Here is an 18662-nt window from a genome sequence, read left to right on the forward strand (position 1 = left end):
ATATTCTTTAAGAAGGCAAACATCTTCACTGACAAAAGCCACACTTAGAAAAGAGTTATGATGGTGCCAGATATACTGGGTTCAGCTCCTGGCTCTACTGCTTACTAGCTGGGTAACTTTGGGTAAATTACTTAATCTTTCTTTGCCCAGTTTCCTTATCTGTAAAATAAGGATAATGCCTACTTTAGGGTTTTTGTGAGGATTAAATGAGTTAATCTGTGTAATACAATATGCTTTTAACAGTGCAGGGACATAAGAAGTAAATGTCACCTACTAATATGATGATGATGCTACTGATGGATGTGGCAGAAGGCAAACAAAGTGACAAAATGATTGTGCCCTTAGAGGGCAAGGTGGAGAAGATAGACGAAAGGCATTCATATTAACAGACTGCTCAGTGCTTTATGTGATCATCTTGTTCATAGTGCTCTACTTCTATCATGGAGTCAGAGTTTGAATCCAAGTTTACCTGGTTTCAAAACCCACATTTTTCTATTGCACCAGGCTTTTTTCATTTCACCAAATATCCACAATGAATAGAACCACTGTGAAATAAGTATCATTAGTAGGCTGTGCACATGTGGAAGCATTAATTTTAGTGGAGAAAGAGCGGATTGGGAGGTTTTGTGGAAAAGGTATCTGAGATGGACCTCAAAAAGATGAATGGGATGTCTTATGGGCAGAAAATGGGGGAGGAGTTGAAAAGTGCATTGGATTACTGTTATCCAAGGATAGAACTACTTGCAACATTTCATTTCTCCTTCACTTGGGCTGTTGAAGTTATCTGAGTGGAAATATAGGTGAGAATGGTTCTTGTAAGACTTAGGATCTTCTAAGAATAATAAAAAGAAGGCAGGCAGTAAGCCCAGTCGCTCACTGTCACTCAGGTTATTGGGTGGCAGCCTGTAGGTTCAGGACTTGGCTGGAGTCGTTACATAAACTGATTAATCAAAAACTACCCTTGGCTGGGCGTGGTGGCTCACACCTGTAATCCCAGCATTTTAATAGGCTAAGGCAGGAGGATTCCTTGAGCCCAGGAGTTCACGACCAGCCTGGGCAACATAGCAAGACCCCATTTCTACTAAAAATAAAAAAGTAGCTGAGCATGTGGCTCACACCTGTAGTCCTGGCTACTTGGGAAGCTGTGGTGGGAGGATCACTTGAGCCCAGGAGTTCAAGGCTGCAGTGAGCTGTAATCAAGCCACTGGACCCTAGCTTTCGTGATAGAGCGAGACCCTGTCTAAAAAAAAAAAAAAAAAAGAAAGAAAGAAACCCTTACATTTGTGGTTGTTTTAACACCCGTATCTATGGCCAAGTCTGTAGGGAATGGGGGGAACGCAATTTCACAAGCTTTGCCTGGTTAACAAAAAACACTTGTTTGCATAACAATTGCTCTCAGACTTCTGGCCATTTAGTGTCCTTTTATCTATTGTTACCTACCTTAACATTTCTTCTGTGGTTTGTCATTGCAGGGCCGATGGGGAAGTGAAGCACTGTGTGATCTACAGCACTGCTCGGGGCTATGGCTTTGCAGAGCCCTACAACCTGTACAGCTCTCTGAAGGAGCTAGTGCTCCATTACCAGCAGACATCCTTGGTTCAGCACAACGACTCCCTCAACGTCAGGCTTGCCTACCCTGTTCATGCACAGATGCCCTCGCTTTGCAGATAAAGAGGAAGTGGGAAGAGAGGTGGTTCTCTGGCATTTTTTCCTACAGTTTTTATTAGACTACGATGAGGGCATTCTTTCTACATAGACTGCTTGTTTTGCACAAGAAGTGATTTTGTGAATGTGAAGTGGAGAGGCCGAGCAGCAGCCGGCCGGGATGGGGGCATTAGAGGCCTGAGGTTCTCTAGGACTCAGCCATGCCGCTGCACTGACATACTAAGCTGGAAGCAGATGTTTTTTTTGACAGTCTATTTCATTGGGGTTTTTGTTTTGTTTAGCCAGGCACCCTCAACAGAATATTAGGCTTGATGGTTATAGCGGGTGGGGTTGTATTTGGAAGCCTCTGAAGAGGCCTTGTCTTTTTTAAATCTAACTCTTGAGAGTGCAGCAGGGGCATGGCTCTGCTGGGAGTTGTGTTTTGCTTTGGCAGTCTCTCTTCCCCCCACGAAGAAGGCTGTTTAGGTTTTGTGATAGAATGGGATTTGATGAAAAAGACAACCAAAGGAAAATGGGGAGGCTTGGGATTTCATTTAAATAATCTAAGCCAAGATGATAAAAAAAAACCTTCAACTGAAGGTACTTTGTTTCTTACCAACATAATTTAGGCTTCAGCATCTCACCAGCCCCACCCTCTGAAGAAGTATTATGTTCAGAAGCCAACAAAACAGTTTGTTGCCAGACCAATGTTTGATGGGAAAACGTGGCACTCGTAGTTGAATGTATACTTCTGTACCAAAACTTGAACATAAAAAGACTAGAATTTGTGAGTTTTAGCAAACACTAAAATTGATCACTGTAACTAACCCCTTCTGTCCTTCCTGCCTGTTTCTCTGAGATGAGGAATAGCATTCTTTTTGTGGGGATGGTGAGCTTTGAATCATAAAATGAAGTCGGTGCTTGTATGGTGTTTCCTTAGCCTAAAGAATGATCTGTTGTTTGAAACCTTTGTAACTTGTTTGTATGAGTAAAGAAAAGGTGCAATCCAGTGCTTTTAGATGGCTTGATATACCAAATAACAATATAGAACAACATTATTATATGTGCTTCCCCAAGTTTAAAGGCCCTGCAGAAATAGTAAACATGGTTTAATTTCCCTTCATCTCTCCCTCCTTTGCTGGATGGGGTTTTGGGAGCTATAGGTTGCTAAGGAGGGGAGTCAGATTGTGGTCAGGTGCCTCAGTAAATCACAGACCCAGGGGCCCTGTGGTCCAGGGTGAGAGTCACACCACATTACACATGTGCTTCCATACAGTGGTTTCTGAAGCTTTTGCAGGGAGAGAAGATGGCTTAGTGTTTAGACTGTTAGTAGAAGCCATCTGGAAGCTTTTCTCTTTGCCTTTTTTTGTGATCCTGCCATTAAGGCTATGTGCAGTCTGCCCTCATGCTCCAGTGGCCTTGATTTTAGGCCAGGAATCTTCTGCTCCATGTGGCTTAAGCCTTCCAGCTGAGTGAAGCTAGGCAAATGGAGTGGGGGCAGGCATCTATTCCTGCCCCCATCATGCCCCACACCCATCAGTCAACACTCATTTGACAAATAGAGTCCAGCTGCCTCTGAGCCAGTCCTGGGACCATAATAGGCTCAGAGTGAGTCAGCTGTTTGAACCCAAAGCTGTGCAGTCAGGCATCCTGGCTGAGCTAGAGAAGCCAGTACCTGCTTCTTGGTTTATAAGGCTTACAGCTAGGAAAGCTCTAGTTCTGGGGGTGAAAGAAAAATATTAGTTTACCTGAGCACTTATTTCCATGACAGGGTCTAAAATATGGACCATGATGTAGACATAGATTTTTAATTTTAGAAAAACCTCCAGTTACTAGTGACGAGGATAGGAAGGGAAGTGCTTCTCTTTGGCTTTTTCTTGGTTACACTGCAGTTTCAGGATTGGGTGAGACAGAGACAAATGAACCCCCCTCTAAAGTCATTTAACTAATAGCCAGCACATCCCTTCCCCAAACTGTCTATTGAAATCTTAACTGAAAGTTTTACTGAATAATACCAAGCTAATTGCTGTTGGGCACACCTGGATGGCTTTGCACCTGGTGTTGAACCTGCTGAAGCAGGTGGATGCTCAAGATTACGTGCAAGGAATCCCTCCCATCTGGTACTAAAATTTCAGTGTGTTCTGAGTGTCTTTTAAACCAAAATGGAAATACAGATACATGCCTGTAGTATTCAGTAATGTGTCTGCTCCTTGTTGGGCAGACACCAACGGTGTTCAGGGAGAGACCAAGTACCATCTTTATCTACACTTGGGCTGGCTTGTGGAGAAGGGCTGCTTTTTTTCAGTCCTACATTCCTTCATTTTTTTTTCATTCTTGAATTCATTGTTTTGTGGGATCTAAGACCCAGGGGTCATTTGAGAGGTTTGACACTATCTTTTCTGACCAGTTGCCACATGACTTGCTTGACCCTGAGCCTGTGGAAATGGCATAGGGACCAGTCTACTACCCACTGGGCCTGGTGTGTAGAGGGGGAGAGGGTAGCAAGGTGCTTCTCTACGCCCATGACTTGGGAGCAGGTCTTGGCCTCCTTCATGACAGTCTAGTGCCATGTCCTGTCCCATGATCTGGACCCTGGGACTGTCTGTCTTGGCATCTTAACTGCAGTTTCAATGAGGCAGAGGGCAAAGAGAGACCAAGATCAGAGGGGTTCATTATACCCCTGGCTAGAGAACCCAGCTACTGACATGCAAGCAGCTTGGGGCTGGCTGGACACAGATACTAGGCCCATCGTTTCCAGGTGAAGCTTTCATCACAGAACAGTGCTGTCTCCACCTGGCCTTAGATGGCACGCCATGATTCGGGCCTGGATAGACTGCCTGCATCCTTACCACTGATCTGGCCAAGAAGGAGGCCCTCCCAACACTTTCACTCCCTCTCCAAGCCTTGATGGGACCTCCACTTATTTAGGCCTCATGTGCTTTGAAGAAGCTTTGAGAGCCAATGTGGTGTCTTCCACGGGTCTCCTCTTTTTTGCTACAAGTAATCAGCCCCATGTGTTCTCTTAAACTGAGAATTGCACCTGGGCAATTCCTGTTTTCTAAGGTGGTCTCTGCTGCTATTTAAGAACCCAGAGTAGGCCTCTGTGAGGCTTCAGTGGCCTCAGAAACCAGAGGGTCCAGATAGGGGGCCTGCTTGGGCCCTCTGCTGCCAACTGCTGAACCCTGCTTTAGCTCCAGCCACTTGTGGCAAACAACCTCGTTTCCTTACAAATTCCAGCATGTGACTTTGGTGCCGTTACTTGTGAAAAATCTATTCTGTTGTCTTTGTTGTGTCCAAGAAAATTCGTGTAGTTTACGTAAAAATATCTGACTCACAAGAAAGCCAACTGTATGTCTTGTGATGGGACAGTTCATAATGTAGTTGCTAGACCACTTTACAAATTGTTCTTGTCACCAGATGTGTTCAGACATTGCTGTGCAATTGTTGGGGAGGGTAGGGGGAAAGGCGAGAGGAGATACTTATTGGTCTTTTTGTTTAATACCTTCCCCAAGAGGGGACAGTCTGGCCAACTTGCTCCAGTAATGCAATAAAGACATTGCAATAAAGTAATTTTTTGTCTTCATGCTATGAAGGGGTGGGCTGGGGGCAGAGTGGGGGTCAAGAGAGAAGAGTACTCAGGTGTTGAACAGCCCTTGAAACTTCCAAACCTTCTCTCCAGTAAGCACCAAAAGACTAGTACTGGGGCTGAACTGGGGCAGCCAGAGGCTCTTTTCTTCCTAGGGGAGGACATTGACTCCAACTAAGCATGATGCCAGAGTCCTGTCCACCGAACACAGACACAGGAAGTCTTAGATACTGACTCTGAGAAAATTAAAACTGAATGCCATTTCCTCCACACCTCACTGCCCACTCCTGACTAATAAGCTGTTTATTGGTTATCATATTTCTGCCCAGAATGAAAAGTGTTTCCACATTCTACTCTGGGGGAGGGGGAAATGGGCCCAGCTTTATAATCTATCCTCTTATTGCCCCAGGCCCTTGTCATCTCCTGCCAAGGCACGCTGTTGAGCTTCCTGTATTCTGGGAACGTAATGAGCCAACATGCGATAACCTCTTGTTGCATAGGATATTGCAGCGCTCATCCATGTCTCAGGCCCCACCCATGTGTACTCAATTACAAATAAGTCAGATTGGGCAGGGAACAGCCTGTTGTTCTAAGTGACCTTGCCTATGTCTTTTCTCCCCACTACACTTTAGCTACACAGCATCCCAAGACCACTGCCAGGAACTACGGATTTCTCCTAATCCCAGAGTTGTTCGCACTTCTGTGTTTAGGATGCTCAAATTCCTAGCTCCTTCCCAGTTCTTTCTTCTGAACTCTACTTGCTGGCTGGATGTTTCCGTTGGGCTCCTGGGTATCTCACCGACACTTCCAACTTGTTTACTTGGGGCTGGGCGTGGTGGCTCATGCCTGTAATCCCAGCACTTTGGGAGGCCGAGGCGGGTGGATCACCTGAGGTCAGGAGTTCGAGAACAGCCTGGCCAACGTGGTGAAACCCCGTCTCTACTAAAAGTACAAAAATTAGCTGGGCGTGGTAGCATGCACCTGTAATCCCAGCTACTCGGGAGGCTGAGGCATGAGAATTGCTTGAACCTGGGATGCAGGGGTTGCAGTGAGCTGAGGCCGCGCCACTGCACTCCAGCCTGGGCAACAGAGCGAAACTCTGTCTCAAAAAAGCAAACTTGTTTACTTGTCAGAAAAAGTACGATTGGCTATGAATTTCCTCACCTTCCTACCACCAAACCTACAACCTTATCTATATCTACATAACTATTCTCCCTCCCATCTGTTAAATTACAATAGTCCCCTCCAACTAAAGTCAATCCTTCCACATGTATTTTGGAATCTATTTTCTTCCACCTCAGGAATCTCCCAAGATTAAGATCAATTCTTTCTCTACTTCAACTGGATCATTTCCACTGACACTTAAACATGGTTGGTTGGTTCTCATTCTACTCCCCTAATCCCTACTCAATCATCCCATATACCTTTATCTCTTTTCTCCTCTTCAAAGCCAAGCCTTTGGAAAGAGCTGTCTTAAAGTTCCTTATTTCCCCATCTCAAATATTTCAGTACTGGTTCCACCACTGTTTGAAACTGCTTTTCTTGATGCCTTCAATAACCATCGCTGTTAACTATCCTCTCCATGGAAAGCTCCTTCATGGACTGTATCACAACTCACTAATCTAATATTCTTCTGACATCTGACTGTTCTTTTACATCTCCTGGATTCCTTCAGTTCTCAATGCCATTTTACCTGGCAGTTTTATCCACAGCCATGAATCCACCTACCATCTCTAGGCTGATTACATCTGTTTATTTCATTTGCCCAGACCTCTATTGGAAGCTACTTCATATTTAGCGTATGGAATGCAGCACTGAACTACTTAGCCCTGGTTCTCTTCCTTGTTTCTTATTTAGGTGAATGGAAATACAATTCATCTGGTTATATAAGTCAAAAATGTAGTCAGTCATCATCCTTGATAGCCCTCTGCTTCATACCTAAAGTCCTTCACCAAGTATCAATCAAAACATCACTTCTAACTTCACTGCTTCACTACCATCTGCACCCTTCATCCTGGAAGGCCCCCCCTTCTTCCATTCTTGTCCCCCTCAGATCCATTCTCATTATAGCAACCAGTCATCTTTTCAAAATACAAATCTGAACCGATGTAAAACATTAAATAAGTCTCCATTGATCTTAGGGTGAATTACAAAATTAGATGGTCTGGCTTCTCCCTGATTGAGGATCTCATTCCCCACCTTCAACTTTTCACTGGCTCTATCCCCTCAGCTAGTGCCAGTATTTCGGGACTTCTTCCTCATTCTGCGTATGTTCCCTGGACAGTCCTCATCTCCTGTGGCTTTCATTGCCCTCTACTTCCTGATGGCTCCCAAATCTAGATGTCCAGCTTCCCACCCTTTCCTTCCTTACCTCCTCACTGTTGCTGTTCTAGTTCAGACCACCAAAATGGGTCACTACATCATCCTCTGTGGTACGCTCACTCCACTCCAGCCTCTCTATACTGCAGCGAGTGATCTTTCTAAAGCAAATGATAATACCACTTCCCTGAAGTTACCTTTTAGAAACTCTTCACTACCCTCAGGATAATCCCACCAGTTTCTCAAGGGGAACACCACTGACACTTGGGGCAGTTGCCCAATGTGGTATAGGATGTTTAGCATCTCTGCTTCCTCCTCCCATCCCCATTTCCAGCCCTCTAGGAGGGCAGTTCCCAACATCCTTTTCACCTGTGGTATGGTGCTTCTGACCAGATCCCTACATGCATGGGGCACTTGCTACTTCAGCCATGCCCCTGCTATTCTCCCGCTCACAACCTGTGATCTGTCTGCCCAGGTCCCAGTACATTAGCCCAGGGTCCGCTGTGAATGAATGAAGAAGTGGAGAGGACTAGAAGGCTGAGGGGCCAAATATCTGCACAAATGGGCTCTGCCACTGTGGATACAGTGCGCCCTCTGGTGGCCACAGCCTTCCCAGGCAATGGCCCAGAGGCATTTTCGTCTTCAGGCCTCCTAACACGTCTTCTTCAGACCTAGGCACTGGATTGTGGGACGATCAGTGCAACCAGTGCAAGACAGTTTCTCAAGTCCTCCATCACTATGGAGACAAAGCCTTGGTGCTCTACCAAGCCCCACTGCCTGCCCTGTGATGCCACCTCCTGACTCCCCTGGCACTGGTCCCACTTATGTCCTCCCCCTTCCTCCCACACTACCATCAAATGAAGTTCTACTCAATGCGGGCTACACACACAATGTCCATCCACCTCCAGTGCTGAGGCCTCTACCTGCAACAGCCCAGGAAGAGCTCACTGGCTACAATTATGAAGGGCTTATTACTAAATACGACTGGCAGCTTTCTGTTTTAATCTCGCCCTCACCTCAGCATTTATCGTTAACTTTTCCGTCCATTTTAAAACTCCTCCCATAGACTTTATGACTCTGCTGGTTGCTGCTTCTGTCTTCTCTTTTATCTCAAACACACCCAAAGTTAAACTCTTTGCCTTCTCTCACTTCTTCCCCTCCTCATTTCCTGGCTGAGGCAATCCCAGTTAGGAGAGACATGTGAGTTCTGGAGTCCAAGGGAGACCTACGTTCTAACCCCCGTTCTACCCAAGCTACTGTATTACCATGGGCGTCAAAGTCTTAGTGCCCTTATCTATGAAGGAATTTTAGTTGCTACATGGTATTTTCTGGTTCCCCATCACCTTCACAAAGTCAAATCTCCTGGAAGACCATTAGACATGGCCCTTGCCTCACTTGCCAGACCCGTTTCTACTTTGAATTATCTTTGGTTCCTTGACTATGCCAGGTATACTGCATGTGCTAAACGTTGCCTGGACAGCCTTTCTTAAGCCAACCTCCACTCTTCCACACCCAGCAAACTACTACCTATCATCTATTCTTCATGTTTGAGCTCAAATGTCAAAGCCTTTGGGAAGTCAAGCTGGGTTAGGTGGCCCTCCCCTGGTGGTGGAAACTGTTTTATTCACCACTATATTCCCAGCAGCAACACAGGACCTAGTTACACGTGGGTTGACCGAAGGAAAACAAGCAAGCAAAAGACATAACGATGGTTTCCAGCAGCATATATTACACAGGTCTGAGTGCAAGAAATGGCAAACAACTGCTATGTTTGCTTTAAAAGCTCATCTGGAACCAATGCCAAATCCCGATGCTTTTGATGGCCCCCTGGTTCTTGGCCCCTCCTGAGGCGGGGCTCAGACTTCTGGGTGAGGGGGCAGCCTCGGCATGGAACGTCCTGCCTTCTGTCACCTGAGGCATCAGGCACTTGGGTGATGCTCAGGGCTGGATCCTCTTTCACTGCTTGTGCACACTCAGACTCCCATAGCCAGCCCTGGCTGGGATCCTTATAAGATGGATGGGCCAGTCTGGGGGCACTAGGTGGCTGTGTCTTCCCCTCCTCCCTGGGAGACAGGTTCTTAGGGTGGGCTGGAGTTGTGTTTTCCAAATCCTGGAGGTTGGCTAGCCCACCTGCCATGGTTGCCTTTCTGCTTGGGGATGCCCTGTCTGGGCCCTCAATAAGGGATTTCCAGGACCACATGCCCAGCTTCCCAGAGGTGGAGCTGGGAGGAGAGCAACTGCTGGTGGGGGTGAGTCCCGAAGTGCTGGGAGAAAGTGCTGTTAGTGCCTGGGTGTGGAGGTGCTGGGCCTTCCAGCAACCTTCAGGAGGGATGGAGTCTGTGGCTCCAGACTGACCTAGGTTAGGGCCTGCTGAGGAGGAGCTGGCAGCCTCCTCAATGGCTTGTGGGCTCCCGAGCCTCCTGTGGGGACCACTGGGACTTTCCATTCTGGGAGGCCCCAGTGTGATCCCTGTCAATAGGCTTGGGACCATTGGGCCCGGGCTCCTAGGGTCTCTGGAAGGGAAAGGATCCTCTTCCCCACTCTCTCCTGCTCCTTTGGGGGCCACACTCTGGCTCACTTCTGGGTGAGGTGCCAAGCTCAGCTCCTGTGCACCCTGGCTGTTCTCAGGCCCTTCCTCGGTGTCGTCCTCTGAGGAGTCCACCTCACGAATGGCTTCTTGCTTCTGCAGCGACTCCCGTCGTTCGGCTCGGTCCTGCCGGAGGGTGCCTAGGGCCCGTGAGGGAGCAGGCTGCAGCACCCCCTTCCCTGGCAGGGCCCCCTTGCCAGACAGCACACTCCTGGCTCCAACTACCTCCAGAGGGCTCACTTCCCTGGGCGGCAGTTCCTTCTTTAGTTCAGAGTGGGGCAGGTCAAGGCTGTGCTTGCGAGAAGTGGCTAGCTTCTTCTCGGAAGCGGCAAGTGCTGCTGCCAGTTTCTCAGCCGACTGCACCCTCTTGAGTAGTGGTGAACGGGGTGGCTCCGCACTCTTGGGCCGTGAGAGTTGCCTGCCCAGGGGAGGTGACAAGTGAAGCTTTGTGGGAAAGGCCTGGGCTACATGGCCAGACAGGGGCGATGGGGACCGCTGAGGTGAAGCTGTTGGGGGTGGGGGAGAAGGGGTGTGGGCCAGTGGTGACAGTGGGATGCTGCCTGCTGACTTGCGCCGTGGAGAGCGGTACTGGCGTTGGAGCTTGGGTGCCAGACCGTGGAGGGAGCTGGGCCGTGTGTGCCCAGAGCCGGCTGGGGAACTGGGCACGCTGGAGCTGGGGGAGCTGCTCTGTGATGAATTCCCTCCCACTTTGTACAGAGACAGACAGACAGACAGACAAAAGCAGAGCAGTGTTAGCTGTTAGAAGTGACTCAAGGGCAAGACAGGGCTTAGCCCTGTTATGTCCCAGAAACCAAGCTACCCCCTTCCCCATCAATTAATTCCTCCCCAAGACTACAGGATCTTTCAGGGGGTGGGCTAAATGAGAGACTCAGAGTGAGATCTGTCAGAAGCACACAGGGCCTAGGAACTTTCCTATTTCCCAGGGGTTGTCACTGATCTGCAGGGAGCCCTTCATACCTGAATGCACAGCATCGGGGGTCACCCGGTAGCCTTGAGTGGGAGATCGGGGGGAAAGGCTGTGGCTGTGTGTGGGAGAGCCTGGCCCACTCTCCCCTGATGACAAGGAGCGGTTAAGGGAAGAAAGGCTGCGGCTGGTGTGGAGCAGGGATGCTTGCTTGGTGATCTTGCGGAACAGGGAGCTCCTTTTTCTGCTGCGGGGATAAGGGTCAAAGGCTGAGTTGGTGCAGTGAGCACAGCACACACTGGACCCCCAGGGCCAAGGCACCCACCACATACCAGCACTCATGTGGCTCAGAGAAAACCCTCTTCACTGCGCCTGGCTCACCTTTCTTGCCCATCCTTGCCGCGGCTCCTCTTGCTCCTTCGGGCCATCTTGGCCTTGTAGCTGCCCTTCCGAGCTGGCCCCACTTTAATGGATGTGTTCTCCAGGGGAGTTGTTGAAATGGCCACCTTGTTTCCACTCTGGGGAGCAAAGCATGAGGCCTAGGCTAAGCTGGAGCCATATTCTTGCCCCTCCCCTCCCCCAATCCTTCCCTTCTGGCATGGCTATACCACAGCTCCAGCTTTTTGACCCTGCACCAACACATCTGAACCACAGGCCTATATTATTGTTTTTACAGATGAGGAAATGGCTCCCATTGGAGCCCCAGAGTGGTTTGGGGTAAGAAGGTAGAAAACAGGCTAATCCGTCCCATTCTGCAGCCCTACCCACAGCTCAGAAGGATCCCTGGGCCTTAGTCAGGGAGGGTACTGCCTTGTGGAGAAAACTCTCTGTTGTGCCACATTCAAGTTCTGTGTGTACCTACATCTTTTTTTTTTTTTTTTTTAAGACAGAGTCTCACTCTGTCACCCAGGCTGGAGTGCAGTGGTGCGATCTCAGCTCACTGCAACCTCTGCCTCCTGGGTTCAAGCACTTCTCCTGCCTCAGCCTCCCAAGTAGCTGGGATTACAGGCATGTGCTACCACACTCGGCTAATTTTTTTTTTTTTTTTTTTGGAAACAGAGTCTTGCTGTGTCTCCCAAGCTGGAGTGCAGTGGTATGATCTCAGCTCACTGCAAACTGCCTTCCAGGTTCAAGCAATTCTCCTTCCTCAGCCTCCCGAGTAGCTGGGATTACAAGTGCCTACCACCGCTTGGCTAATTTTTGTATTTTTAGTAGAGTTTTGCCATGCTGGGCAGGCTGGTCTCAAACTCCTGACCACAGGTGATCCACCTGCCTTGGCCTCCCAAAGTGCTGGGATTACAGGCGTGAGCCACCACACCCAGGCATTTTTTTTTTTTTTTTTTTTTTTTGTATTTTTAGTAGAGGCAGGGTTTCACCATGTTGGCTAGGCTGGTCTCAAACTTCTGGTCTCAAGTGATCCACCTGCCTCAGCCTCCTAAAGTGTTGGGATTTACAGGCATGAGCCACCGCGCCCGGCCTGTGTGTACCTACATCCATACTCGGTGTAGATGGGTGTGCACCCAACTCACCCACTCCCCTAACTGCCATCACAGACTCACAGGCTGAGGTCATTCAGGGACCATGCAGGCAGCACGCCCAGCACTAACCTTCAGGATCAGCTCCACCACCTCCGTGTGCACCAGGCCATGCACAGGTTCCCCATTGACATGGGTGATGAGGTCACCTTGACGAAGCCCTGCCTCGCTGGCCGGACCTCCATCCTCCACGTGCTGTGCCAGGAAGAGAACAGTACTCAGACTGGAGCCTGAACACGAAGTATGGGGCCTGGTTCTGGACATTAAGCTGTGAGCCCCTTCACCACCACCCTTTGACCCCCCAGCAGGGACAGATGGGCTCCACAAAGGGGAAGCTGGAAGGATGATGAAGCAGGGAGACAGCAGGTCTGGATGGTCAGACATACCCACACCATATGGTGCACGGTGTAGACATCAGAGTCACCCATGTAGACACGAATGGCCCGCAGGGTGAAGCCATACTTCTTGCCAGCTCGGTGGATGATGATGGGAGGCCTCATGCTGCCAAGGGCTGGCAAGAAGTCCCTGCTTGGAGAAGAGTCCCGGGATGATGGGTTGGACGACTGAGAATGTGGGGACATGGGGCTGGCCAACGGGGAGCAGGTGTGGTGTTCTGGAGAAGGAGAAGCCAGGACTTAGTGGGTCAGAGGGCCTTGGCCTGGCCCCTGGTCCAGTCTGTTGATGTCAGCACAACTCTAGTCACAGACAGAGCCTAAGCCTAGGTCCATTTTCCCCACAGCCCCTGACCTGTGAAGCCCTTTCCCGTGTCCAGACCCCAAGAGACGGTGGTGGTGATGAGAAATGGCAGCTAGCATTTATGTGTGTATCAGGGACTATATAAGCTTGTCATATATATTTAAATGTCACAATTAACCTATCAGCTGGCCTCTATTATATCCACATTTTTGGATAAGAAACTTGAGGCTTAGAGGAGTTAAGCAACTTGCTCAAGGTCAAGAGCCTGTTAGTGATGGAGCCAGGATTTGAGTGTGAGCTCTCTACCCCAAAGCCTGCACTTGTGACATGGTGCTGTCCTGCTTTCTGGCACATGTATACACAACCCCAGACACCAATACACACCTTCAGAGACCACAGTCTCTCAGATCCGTGCTTAACACACACACACACACCTGCCACGTGCAGAACCCTCCCAAGGCCTAGAGATTACAAGGCCCTTCCTGTGAGTTTTATCCCAGCTCCCCAGGGGCCTCACCCGAAGGAATGAGGAGTGAGAGGGCTGTGGCTGAGGCGGACTTGATCACTTTGTTGACAGGGCGAGCAGTGCGCTTCTCTGTTGAGTCCCCAGAGAGCAGCCGGTGGCGGGCCCTACGCACAGCCAGGTCACTGATGGCCTTGGCTGTGGCTCCCTCAGCCAGCTGTGAGGTCCCACGGCCTCGGGTCTCCATAGCTGTAGGCCCAAGTAAGCAGTGAGACCCGCGATGCCGCTGAGCCTCCCTGCCCTGCAGTATCCTCCAGCTTAGGTCGTTTGGCCGCCCACTGGGCCATACCTGGACTGGAACCACTGCTCCGGCCAACAGCTTCCTCATCCAGCTTCGGCCGCTGCTCCCCTGAGTGTTCAGTGACGGGCCCAGATACCCCCTCTCCAGACGGGGGTGTCAGGACCCATATACCCTCCTGTGGTTGCCTCCTGAGGGTGCTGCTGGCCTCCTCAGGGCCCTCCGGGAACCGAGGCGCATCCAGGAGGCCTGAGCAGCGGCGTCGCACTGTCATTGGAGGGCTTGAGTCACTCTCTGTGTGGGACGACTCAGACACCGACAGCCGCTTCCGTAATCTATGAGACACAAGGCCTGGGGTGAGTGACCCAGGTGGTCCCCCTCCTCCTGCCAGGTCTCCTTAGGGGCACACAAGGGTTATAGTAACAGAACTTTCCTCCGCAGACATTCCTCCAGGAGCCACCCTTGTGAATGCCCCCTCCCTGCCACCTGCACTCCTCCCTGGCATCGGAATCTCTCCCATGATCTGTGACAATGCAGGGATAGCTGTGTCGCCCACCCTGGGTGAACTCTGGGTGCTCACATCTCAGGGGAGCCAATCACCCAGCTCCGGTCTCGGCCTTTGAGCCCTGCCAGGCCATCTGAATGGTCCTCCTTCTCCTCACTCAGGCTGCGCTTGGTCGGGGGTGGTGTCCGGCGCTCCTCGAGCAGTGAGAGCCGCTCCATGCTGCTGTACACCTGTGGGCACAGGGGATGCGCTGGGGATGGGCTCTGGCAGCCGTACCTCCCAAGTGGCATAAAGCATCCTTGGCATCGGAAACCTAGGAATTTGAACCAGTCGGTTCCATCCCTCCTTCACACACCCCTGCTGAATATTTGGGGAAGGAGTTATTCCACTGATCTGACCTGGCATCTCATGTCAGGGACAGCAGTGGTTCTAGAAGCACCTATATATAGCTATATGTAGCCCCAACCCTTAGCTCCTCTTTTTCTAGAGGTGGCCCCAACCCCAACTCCCTGAGCCTGCCCCAGGTGTGCCCTTTGACAGGCCCTCTTCTTCTGATCCTCCAGCCTGTTCTGCCCATTCTGGGCCTCCTCAGTCACACCTTGTTGAACCTTGGAGAGCAGGAAGAGAACTGGCGGATCTCAAGGCAGCCATCCTCACTCACTTCTTCCTCATCCTCCGAGTCCATGTGGTGGTATCGCTCTGAGCGGGCTGGGCCAGACATAAAGGACACTTTCCTTCAGAGCCCTGCTGGTGGCCTCCTTGTGACCCCATTAGATTTCAGCAGAGCCCTGAGAAGTTGCTCCCAATGCAATTTCAGTGTGCACAGGTGTTTCTAGGCAAACAGGTAGGACCCATCCTCCACCCCACCCATTGGTGGCCTTACTGTCAAAATAGCTAGTATCGTCCTCTGACTCCAACTGAGGAATAAATTCAGCCTTCTGGCGGAGAAGTCCTGTCCAGTCCAGACCAGTAAAGAACGGGTGCTGCTTCACCTCATAGGCACTGCCTGTGGACAGGGAGGACATGGGCAAGGGGGTAGGATGAGCAGCATGGAGTCTAGGTCAGCAAATCTAGTAAGAAGCCAGACCTTCAGAAGCTATACCTAGGGGATCAGCTCAAGCATCTTCCCTTTTCTGCCTACAGAGCAGGGCAGAGTTTCAGGATCCAGAGGGGCTGCCTGTAACCGAAGCCTGAACCTCCAGGGTACATGACTCAGCCTCCCTTACCCCTTTTCCAAGTAGTGAGAAAAGTTAGCGGGGCCTGCCCTACCTGTGCCAAGTCTCTCCAGAGGGTTCTGGTGGAGCAGTTTGGAGGTGAGGTCCTGGGCGTCTGGGGGCAGTGCCTCATCACCCTCAGGCCACACAATCTCATCTGAAGTCATCAGGGGTGAGAGGGAAAGGAGAAATTGTGGGTAGAGTGGAGAGATGCAGAAGAGGGTCCCAGAACAGTGAAAGGAAAGGAGGCAAAAAGGACCCAGCCCGGAGCCCCTGAAAGCCTTGCCTGGGACCCCAGTCCTTAAATTCTATAGGTTCCTAGACCATAGCTTGATCTTTGATCCACAGCAGGCACTGCAAAGCTCTAGCTCACCCTGCTTTTATACTCCACAAAACATACACAGACGTACCCCTCACACTTATGGGATGTGCACATACACAGACAGGAACACCCAGGTGTATATCAGAGACCAGGTGTCTATGAGAGACATGTGAAGCCCCAAGAGACACAGTGTGCACATGTATGTACATGCAGAAACACAGAGACACCCATCCCCAAAGCAGCAGACATCACAAACACACATGATGAGTTCAGAACAAGAGCTCACAGGCCTCACGAGCTGCCTGCATACATCATATTTGTGGATTCAGACTCTGTTTCCCCACTGGGCCAGGGGCATAGTACCTACCACTGATCACCTGCCCAAAGAGCTCCTCCGGAGTATCTCCAAAAAAAGGGACGCAGCCCACCAGGAACTCATACAGGATAATGCCCATGGCCCACCAGTCCACTGGCTTCCCATAGCCCTGGCGCAGGATCACCTCAGGCGCAATGTATTCTGGGGTCCCGCATACCTGGGCACAGAAAAGCCAGGCTGGCTCAGCCTCCTGAGGCTGCTGACTGGCATGACAGCCGGAGATGGGGGATGCTCCCATCTCGAGCAGAAGAATCTCTGAATGAAGACTCAGCCCACCTTAGTTAATGAACAAGATCAACAGAAGCCCCAGGGAACAAGAGTCGGAACTGTCAGTAGGTATTTCCTAATTAACAAAAATGTCTCATTCTAGCCCGGAACTACCATCCCTTAAGCCCTCAACACCCACCTCTGGCATCTGATCCCACAATTGGCCTCTGCACTCCAGCCTCTAACAAAACAGACCCTATCAGTCACGTAACAACTACAGGGACTGGTGAACAGTCACAACCTGAAATGTCAAACCAGGGAACATCCAGAGGCTGCCTCTCAGGACACTGGGCCACAGCCCAATGGAAATTCAGAGCTGTGTTCCAAGAACCTCAGGCTCCAGGAGAGCCTTGCCCTTGATTCAGGCTGGGAGATTCAGGACTGATCTCATATGAAACTCTGTGCTAACAGTTACATGACCTATTTTCCCCAAACCCTGAAGAGGAAGATGACTTTGGATTTTATATCCATATGATTCTCAAGGCTCATCCTGTTTTCCAAATGTGCTACCTATCTCAGTGCCTCTCTGGAACCCAAAGGTAGAAAAGATAGGGGTTCCCAATCTTAACATCTAGCTACAAGGTAGGCATATGGCCCCAAGGCCTTATTCTAGGGCCTGGAATCTATGTATGTGTACACAAATGTAGAGATGGGGTCTCACTATGTTGCCCAGGCTGGCCTCAAGCGATCCTCCTGCCTCAGCATCCCAAAGGGTTGGGATTACGGGCGTAAGACACTGCGCCAGGACAAGGGCCTAGAATTTAACCCCCAGTGTTATCAACTACCCTTCCTTACCTGCTTGTCCAGGAATTCCCGGGCATCCTTTTCAATATGACCCTCATACAAGTTCGTTGTCAGACTCATGAGGCCAATTTTGGACAGTCCAAAGTCCGTGAGCTTGATGTGCCCCATGGATGTAATTAGGAGGCTGGGAGAACGAAGAAATAAAATTAAGAAGTTATTCCTGGTTTTCTGAGAGTACTGATTTTAGTATATGCCCAGTTTCCCCACTCAGGCTTCCATGGGGGTACTGTGAGACATAAGCTGGGTAGCTTCAGCTGGGGGGACAGGCAGGTGTGGACACATAAATTGCTCTGGCTGTGTGAGTGCTGCATTCTGCACAAGCAACGAACCTGCCTTTTGCCCATTCCCACAACTCCATTTCTGCTTATTGCCCTAACTGTATTCTATGTTGGGGGCAGGAGTCATTCAGTTGAGGAACAGAGTTTCTTCTACAGAGCTGAGATCAGCCTCATCCTAAGGCAGCTGCTGGAGCCATTCCTAGTCCCCTCTCCCAATCTGAGTGGCCCATAATACTCCTGTTTCAGGGAGAGGGGCAGGGGGCACACATAATTTTGTTCCATGTCCATGGCTGGTCTTGGGAGGAGGGTTAGTTGGGAGAAACTAGAACTAAGATCCCTTTATATACTCTGCCTGAGCCACTCATTTTGTGCTGAAGGCTTTACCCTGCCACCCTTTTATTCTAATGATTCCTCAAATAGTACCTCTGGCTCTGACTTCCTTTTTGAGCTCCAGGCCTACCCAACTGCCCATGTGTCTTACGGGCTCCAGAAACTCAACCTGTCCAAAACAAAGTCATGCCTCCCAACTGGTTCCCCTCCTCAGTGAAAAACAATAATTTTGGTTATCTGTTGAGCTCTGTGCTAAGTGCTTTAAAAATATTCTGGCCCCTGAAATGCTTTCTAGAGTAACACATCAAAGGTAGGTGTAATTATTCCCTATATTAGAAAGGAGGAACGTGAGGGTCAGGGAAACTTTAATTAATAGACTCAAACTCAGACTTAATAAGCAGAAGAGTGGCCATTTGAATTCAGGTCTGTCTTATGTCAAAGCCACTTTCTCCCACAGAGGCTTATCACCCTGCACCAGTCCCAAGCTGGAAATCTGGAACACATCCCAGCCTC

The 18662-nt window shown here is 49.9% G+C and overlaps 2 protein-coding genes across 7 annotated transcripts in view; one reads left to right on the forward strand and one right to left on the reverse strand.

Annotated features, from left to right (window-relative positions):
* PIK3R3 (phosphoinositide-3-kinase regulatory subunit 3) overlaps positions 1-5214 on the forward strand; it is a 92831-nt gene extending 87617 nt beyond the window's left edge. For all 3 annotated transcript variants that reach the window (XM_003812754.5, XM_034964046.3, XM_014344920.4), the window contains one exon: positions 1473-5214. In XM_003812754.5, the coding sequence (XP_003812802.3) occupies positions 1473-1671 (199 nt within the window). In that variant the 3' untranslated portion in view covers positions 1672-5214. The remainder of the gene's footprint in view (positions 1-1472) is intronic.
* A 4042-nt stretch (positions 5215-9256) lies between these two features.
* MAST2 (microtubule associated serine/threonine kinase 2) overlaps positions 9257-18662 on the reverse strand; it is a 238055-nt gene continuing 228649 nt past the window's right edge. For 2 of the 4 annotated variants that reach the window (XM_008965226.4, XM_034964012.3), the window contains 13 exons: positions 17533-17665; positions 16462-16627; positions 15828-15929; positions 15442-15564; positions 15157-15266; positions 14634-14788; positions 14105-14388; positions 13810-14004; positions 12983-13209; positions 12669-12791; positions 11443-11579; positions 11115-11305; positions 9257-10843 (listed from right to left, as the gene is read on the reverse strand). In XM_008965226.4, coding sequence (XP_008963474.4) covers positions 9315-10843; positions 11115-11305; positions 11443-11579; positions 12669-12791; positions 12983-13209; positions 13810-14004; positions 14105-14388; positions 14634-14788; positions 15157-15266; positions 15442-15564; positions 15828-15929; positions 16462-16627; positions 17533-17665 — 3475 coding nt within the window. In that variant the 3' untranslated portion in view covers positions 9257-9314. Of the gene's footprint in view, positions 10844-11114; positions 11309-11442; positions 11580-12668; positions 12792-12982; positions 13210-13809; positions 14005-14104; positions 14389-14633; positions 14789-15156; positions 15267-15441; positions 15565-15827; positions 15930-16461; positions 16628-17532; positions 17666-18662 lie in introns of all 4 variants that reach the window. The other 2 variants (XM_008965228.4, XM_008965227.4) reach the window with 1 other exon arrangement.

Source organism: Pan paniscus, chromosome 1 (assembly GCF_029289425.2).
Source record: "Pan paniscus chromosome 1, NHGRI_mPanPan1-v2.0_pri, whole genome shotgun sequence".
Classification (NCBI taxonomy): Eukaryota; Metazoa; Chordata; class Mammalia; order Primates; family Hominidae; genus Pan; species Pan paniscus.